General features: G+C 49.4%; 3 protein-coding genes across 4 annotated transcripts; all 3 read right to left on the reverse strand.

Moving 5' to 3' along the window:
* Nucleotides 1–325: 325 nt before the first annotated feature.
* LOC118506731 (39S ribosomal protein L47, mitochondrial) lies at nt 326–1,412 on the reverse strand. The gene is made up of 3 exons (XM_036044269.1): nt 1,241–1,412; nt 883–1,153; nt 326–820 (listed from the first exon to the last, which is right to left on the reverse strand). The coding sequence occupies exons 1-3, from the start codon at nt 1,333–1,335 to the stop codon at nt 392–394; spliced, it is 795 nt and encodes a 264-aa protein (XP_035900162.1). The 5' UTR covers nt 1,336–1,412; the 3' UTR covers nt 326–391.
* A 178-nt stretch (nt 1,413–1,590) lies between these two features.
* Nucleotides 1,591–5,070, reverse strand: LOC118506728 (pyruvate dehydrogenase phosphatase regulatory subunit, mitochondrial-like). Of its 2 annotated transcripts, none has more exons than XM_036044265.1 (5): nt 4,166–5,070; nt 3,083–3,926; nt 2,249–3,018; nt 1,993–2,183; nt 1,591–1,924 (listed from the first exon to the last, which is right to left on the reverse strand). In XM_036044265.1, the coding sequence occupies exons 1-5, from the start codon at nt 4,751–4,753 to the stop codon at nt 1,669–1,671; spliced, it is 2,649 nt and encodes an 882-aa protein (XP_035900158.1). In that variant the 5' UTR covers nt 4,754–5,070; the 3' UTR covers nt 1,591–1,668. The 2 variants fall into 2 exon arrangements, with proteins under 2 accessions (XP_035900158.1, XP_035900159.1); XM_036044266.1 differs by having other exon boundaries at nt 1,993–2,168; nt 2,237–3,018.
* Nucleotides 5,071–5,439: 369 nt separating this feature from the next.
* On the reverse strand, nt 5,440–6,555 carry LOC118506733 (putative glutathione-specific gamma-glutamylcyclotransferase 2). Its single transcript, XM_036044272.1, has 2 exons — nt 6,171–6,555; nt 5,440–6,100 (listed from the first exon to the last, which is right to left on the reverse strand). The coding sequence occupies exons 1-2, from the start codon at nt 6,387–6,389 to the stop codon at nt 5,609–5,611; spliced, it is 711 nt and encodes a 236-aa protein (XP_035900165.1). The 5' UTR covers nt 6,390–6,555; the 3' UTR covers nt 5,440–5,608.
* Nucleotides 6,556–6,844: the final 289 nt, after the last annotated feature.

Raw genomic sequence — 6,844 nt, forward strand, 5'->3', positions numbered from 1 at the left:
TTAGCCGACTGGTGCGAATTGGATTGAAGAATTGGAGGTTGGACCTGGAAGTTGAGAGTCGGGGTTTTAGGGTAGCCTTCGAAGATCTCTAACAATGGCCTTTTAGAGGATGTGTGTTGTTGCCTGGGACAAGCTAGACAGAACATCGCAGTCGACACTAAATGAAATATAAAGTACGTATCTGCATAGTAAAAACGGCCGGGTAATCAGGTGAGGCATGCAGCAGCACAGCACGCAGAATAACTTATAAAAACGAAACTGTATTCAAACATCGAGTATCGTTTTTACGTGCCGGCTACTACTACTAGTGAATGCTTGACACCAATCTCTTTACCGCTTCCGAATACTTTATTCACAACTAATCACGGAGGACACGTGCGCGCGCGCGCGCCTACGAGCTACTCTTGATGGGTTGATTCATACGAATCTTATCCAGCTTGTACAGCTTCTCCACATCCACCGATGGGAACCGTTGGGCAAGCGTTTCACGATCGATGTTAGGAAACCGGCGCAACAGATGGACCACCTCGTTCCGCTCCCGGTTGCGAAGCTTCCGTTTTTCGTTGTACAACCGCTCGCGGTACAGGTGCAAAAACTTTCTCACGGCCGTACCGCCGAACGTAAACTTGTGCCGCTCGTTCCACTTGCGGTTAGCAAACTTGGGAATCACGTGCTCGAACGCACGGTAGTAGAACCGTATGCCAAGCTCGTTCGGGACGACCTTTCCCGGCCGTTCGCCCGTCTGTCCGGTTTCGAGCTCGTAGTAGGCGCGGTTGCGCTCCCGTACCACTTCCTCCAGATTCTCCATTGATTCTTTTACCTGCAAACAAGCGATGTGCCTTACAAAGGTGGTCTAATAGTGTGAACTTACGTGCGCGTTACCTTATCTAACCGTTCCGGGCTTGGAAACAGTTCCATTTTTTCCTTGCACTCGTGCTCCATCGTCAGCAGCATGTTGCGCTCCTTCAGCAGCACAAACCACAGCTTGTGCAGGTCGCTGTTCGATTTGATGCGCAGATCGTCCTTGGTCCAGCCGCGGCCATGCTTTACCTCCTGTTCGCCCCAGTTTTTCTTTTCGTCGAAAAAATCCATCAGCTCAGCCCGTGGCATCGTGGTGGAAATCGCTCTTACCGATGGCAGCGACATTACATTCCTGAGGTGTATCAACAAAACCGGGTTTGATGAATTTCCGTGCGGTTTTATGTAACTTTTAGGTGCATTTTTATACGGCTAAACTTACCGTTGGACGAGGGAGTACGCTTGCTGTGTGCTTACTGATGAAAAACATTTCGATAGCTGCTGTGAAAGGGGAAGAATTTGCCTTAAAATATTCATTTCTACTAGGTGCTACGTGAAAATGCGCTCCTTTTCGGTGAATGTGTGTTTAGGGCGATTTAGTTTGGCATGTTTACGTTCGTCGGCAGCTGTCATCATCATCAGACGTTTGCTCTTTTGTACGTCTGACGTCTGACGATTGTGTCAGGGTTGTAGTCGGATGTCGTTAGATCAAGCGCGTGTAGATGAGAACCGTCAAACAGAAAACGGTGGAGTCGCCAGGTACTTTTAAAAATTATACCGTAACAAACATCGTTCATGAACTGCAGTCGACAGTTTTATTCATAAAATAAATTATTTTCCATTTTGTTCGTTAGAGCAAGAAAAATCCGTTCAACTTTGTTGCTGTTTTTTCTCTTTCAGGACCGTCGGGCGGTACGATTTGCTCAGATCTTGCCGCTCGATAGCGCTCGCCATTGCCGCCTTCGGGTGGATGTGTTGCGTTAAGCGGAACCGCTTGCCGGCAATATCAATGTGATACACCGCATCCTTATCCATGATGAACTCCGTCGTTATCGTACGCACCGTGTTTCCTTCCGGGCGACTAATGTAACCCAAGCAGACCAGCTTTTCCGACGCAAATCCGTAGCTTGAAAGTGAAAAAAAAAACATTATTTAAAAACATCACCTTTCTCTAGATCACAACAAAAATCTCACCCGGCCGATGTGACGGTACCGCAAAATTCATCGTTCCTGTACAGTGGTTCGCCACCCCACGGCCACACGTCCTTATCGATGTCGATATCCTCCACGTGGAAGAGCACGAGCCGTTTGCACAGACCGTCCCGCTTCTGGCGCTCCAGCGCTTGCCGGCCGATGAAATTTTCCTTTTTCTTCAATTGTGAAATCTGTGAACCAACCAGTACTCAGAACACACAGAACATGCACACACCGTACTTACATCCAATCGTACCGAGTAAAACACGCCTGCCTCGAACGGTGTCGCCATGCTGGTCAGCTCATCGCCCCAGAATGGAATAAACTTGTCGATGCGCAGGAACCGTTGCGTTAGCGTACCGACATCACGCGCCCCATAATCCCGACCGCGTGTGATGAGCCGATCGTACACGTGCAGTGCGTACTCGGACGGAACGTACAGACAGTACCCGGGCATGCCGGTGTGCGTGAAGGACATGATCATTACATCGCTCGCGTAGCCTATGTTAAGCTTGCGGTAGCTGAACGGTGCCAACCGAACGTCCGAGTTGGACAGTTCGCTCATCAGCAGCGTGGACTTAGGGCCAACGACGTTTATCACGGTGTACATCGAGGTAACGTCGTTCAGCTGGACGGACGCATCGGTGGGCAGATTGCGGGACATCCACTCGTAGATGCGTGTCTGTTGCGAGGATGGCGAGATCATGAAGTAACTGTCCTCCGTCTGCCGTATCAGCATGCAATCGTTCTCGTAGCCGCCCCGCTCGTTCAACATGCCCGTGTGTACAATATGGCCGACGCCAATGTTCACATCATTCGCACACATGTACTGCAGGTAGTTCAGGACGGCATTCTCGCCCGAAACCGTGTCCGTCTGAATGCCGGGTTTGATTTCGATCTTCGAGAAGGACGAGATGTCAATGATGCCGACATGCTGGGCACAGGCCTGATACTCTTTCTCCATAAACTGGAAGAATTTCGGTTTGTAGAAGCTTCCGTCCGGGAGCGTTGGCAGTGGATCGCCACCTGGAATGTGAAATAAAAGAGTTATAAAAAGCTTTAATGTAATTGTGGCAACAGTTCTACGTACGCCGATAGTCTGCATCGAAGTATAGCGCCCGTTCGTAGCCCATTTTTGTACCGAACACGGCACCGCGCGCCTCCAGCACGCTGTACAACGGCGAACAGCGTAGCTTGCGCGAAAATTTGTACTCGCTTTGGTTCGGGTACAGGATCGCATACTGACGGCCCACTACCTCCCGGATACGCTGCTGCAGATACTGCCGATTGTTGTGCAGGTCCAGAAAACGTTGCACATTGAACGGCAACATGTCGATCGTTGGCGTACCGCTGATGATCCATTCGGCCAACGCTTTACCGACACCGCCCGAACCCTGCAACGGATTCCCATTCATTCCGCAGGCAACGAAATAGTTCTTTACCTCGGCCGATTCCCCAAAGATGAGTCGTCCGTCGGGCGTGAAGTTGTCCGGACTGTTGCGTACCGCAGGCATATTTAGGTCACGCAACACCGGCAACCGATCGACCGCTTTTTCCCACAGCGCGGCACAATGCCCGTGGTCCTCTTGCAGATGATCTTGCCACGCTTTCGGGATGTCCTTCGTTTCTTCGAACGCTGGTTTGGCATCCTTCTCGAACCAACCGATCAGTAGCGATTGATCGTACTGTCGGGCGTACAGGTTGGAATCGAAATCCCGAATGCAGGGCAACAGATTATCGTCGTCCGTCGGTAGATTTAGGCTGGGCGTGAGTGCGTAATAGTGTTGGGCGGGATAGGCCGGAACGCGGACCGGTGGTTTCGACTTCAGTCCAAGCTCACGGGCCCACATGCCGCTACAATTGACAAAGTATTCGCAGGTGATTGTGCCGACATCGGTTTCGACCGAGTGGACGCGTTCATTTTTGGTGTTGATCTACAAAAGAAGGGACTAATCTTCGTTAGGAAGGTTTTGAGTGAAACTTCTGATGCTTTTAAAAAATTCAACTAGGCAAGAAAAAGCGTTCTTCGTTGCCATGGAACTCAATCATCAAAGCCTTCTTTAACCAAACATTGTTAGCACATAAGTGCTCGAAACCTTCTGTCCATTCTAACGACCATCCCTTTCCAAGCAGGCCCCTACCATCCGGAACTTCCCTCCACAGAGCTACTTACGTATTTCACCTGACATCCTTCAAAGTACTTGACGCCTTTCCGCATCGCTTCACTCGCCAGCACCTGCACGACGGCGGCCGGATCGGCAATACAGTCATCCGGCACGTAAACCGCGCCCTGCAGATCGTCCGTGTTTAGAAACGGGTGCAGCTTCTTCGCCGTGTCCGAATCCACCAGCTCACACTGCATCCCGGTCGGCAGAATGTAAGCCGCACGGCGCTGCAGCGCTATCACGCGATCGTGCGTTTGCGCTAAATTAAGACTGCCACATCTCCGCAGTCCAATGTCGTGGCCCTGCTCGTGCAACTTCTGGTACAGCTTCAGGCTTTCCATAACAATGTTACGCTCGGGCGTCGGCTTGAACAGACCGATCGTGCCCGAACCAAAGTGGGACGTCCCACTGCCAACCTTGCTCTGGTCCAGCACCAGCACATTGCTCCAACCATTGTCCGCCAGGTGGTACGCGACGGAATTACCCAACAGACCCGCACCAGCCACTACGACACGTGCCTGGTTAGGGTTCGCCTCACTCAGCACGGTGCGTGCATTCGGACGCGCCCCAGGAACTGTTCTCAGTATCTTAAACATTTTGATTCCACGCGCACTACGCACTTTTCTCTAATCCTTCGCTCCTACACCGATACTCCGCACGAATTGGGCAATCTTACATAATTCAATTTAAATCTTTCACTCGCTGCTAACTGCGGAGTAGCGCGACCGATCGCATGCGGTCGTGCGAATCGACTCATTAATAGGCGAACTAGCGAGCGCGCGCCACACCGGCAGCTTCGGGGGTTGGTCACACACGGGAACGGGAAAATGTGTTCAATGGGCGTTGAAAAACACGGTCGCGCTTCCTTCAGATCTCCGTGACAGTGATCGATATTCAATATTATTGTCCGTCAACTGTCGGAGAAAATCTGGTTCTGTCTCTGGTGGGCACATGCGCAGATCGCGGTGCATGTGGGTTGTTGCTCTTTTTAATGCTAAATATCATTTTACCGCGTGCTTCTCAAGGACGTGCGTGTATGGGTGAATCAGCTGTTTGTAAACAAACGCATGCGAAGGGGGTTTGTTGATATTTTTCCTCTCCCCACCCACCGGAGAGTTGTGAGTTCCACCCGGATGCCACCCCGATTACCCCTACTGTATCGAAAAGCTTGCTTGAATAGTTAGGAGCCGATTTCCCAGATCAAGTGTCTGAATGCTTGAAAAGGTGTTCTTGTCAAATACAATAAAATACAAATATGTACTAAAAATAAAAACGAAATAACTCATTTTTGGAATTCCAATACTGTATTAAAATATAAGAGTATCGGTTTCATAAACCGCGCTTAGCTTCATTTAAAAATTTCTCATTCTCAGTGTTTATCGGTGCCATCCCGCTAGTAAAGAAGAGATCATTTTTGCTAATTGTTTTGCCACATTTTGGCCGCCTATTTCCTAGCCCTCCTTACTGAGTTCCGACCGAGTACCGTCACCCTCGGTGGCCGGATCCGGCTTCCGTTGCCCGTTTGCTAGCGGATCGCGCTTCAGCAGCAATTTTTCCAGCTCAAACAGATGATCATCCCGTTCGCCCGGATAGAGCTGCCGCATTGCCTCAGCTAGCCGATACACGTACTCCGGATTTCTGCCACTCTGACCAACCGATGCTAGAATTTGTTCTGCAATCTGCTCTAACGTATCGCTCTGCCCGGCGAACGATGGATTGTCCTGGGTCGCAACGTACAGCAGAATCGATTGCGGATCGTTCACCTGCTCCGTGCTCCAGGGGTAAGGATAAAAGCTCACACTATGCCGCTCGTACCCGTTCTTCTCCCGATGGTCGAGATGCTGCAGAACTTGTAGCTTGTCCTTCGCGCCAATGCGATAGCCCATCCCCCAGACCTTCGACTCTGGATCTTCCGAGTGGATCAAAGTTACCACACGACCGGGCTGTAACAAAGAGTACACCACAAACGTGTTTTGTTATTGTATTTTTAACAGCAAACCCCAAACTACTAACTCGCTCTTCTGTGCCACGGTGATCAATGCTGTTTTGAAAGAAGCGCCGCAGGAATCCTTTAATGTAACCGGTCCGCTTTTCTTCGAACGGGAAATCGGCCTTCCACACCAGTGATCCGTACCCGAAAATCCATATATCCTTCTGATTCTTGCCGTCAGCTGCTTCGACGTCCTTCGCTGCTCCGCTGCACGGAGTCGTTACGGTTACGGCTTCACTCATGGCTCGGAAAATGTTTACGGATTTTAATAAACGGTTCAAATTTAGAGCCAATGTGAAGAAATAAAGCGAGCGAATTGTGCAAGCGTTTCTTTTCGATGCTGGTGCGAACGAATGCGGAGCCCAAAACACAAATCAGCTGTTTGCTACGATGCATGCGCACTGCAGTACATGTCTAGGTACGCTTTTGATGACATTTTAAGGTTTAAATATTTTTAAAACTTTCATTTAATTGTGTTTAGTCTTTTTTACTGTGAGATTAATTATTGTAAAGGGCATTTATGGAAAATTGTATGAGCAGAAAAAATATTCCCTTGAAATCACCGTACGCCACGAAAAAGCTTCTCAATAATGAATTTGGCCTGCATGTCATGCGCACATAAAGTTTTAAGATGTTAATATGTAATAAAAACAACATAAAATTCAAAGAATTCATATAAGCTAATCATAAACAATAG

The sequence above is a fragment of the Anopheles stephensi genome, chromosome 2, assembly GCF_013141755.1.
Source record: "Anopheles stephensi strain Indian chromosome 2, UCI_ANSTEP_V1.0, whole genome shotgun sequence".
NCBI lineage: Eukaryota > Metazoa > Arthropoda > Insecta > Diptera > Culicidae > Anopheles > Anopheles stephensi.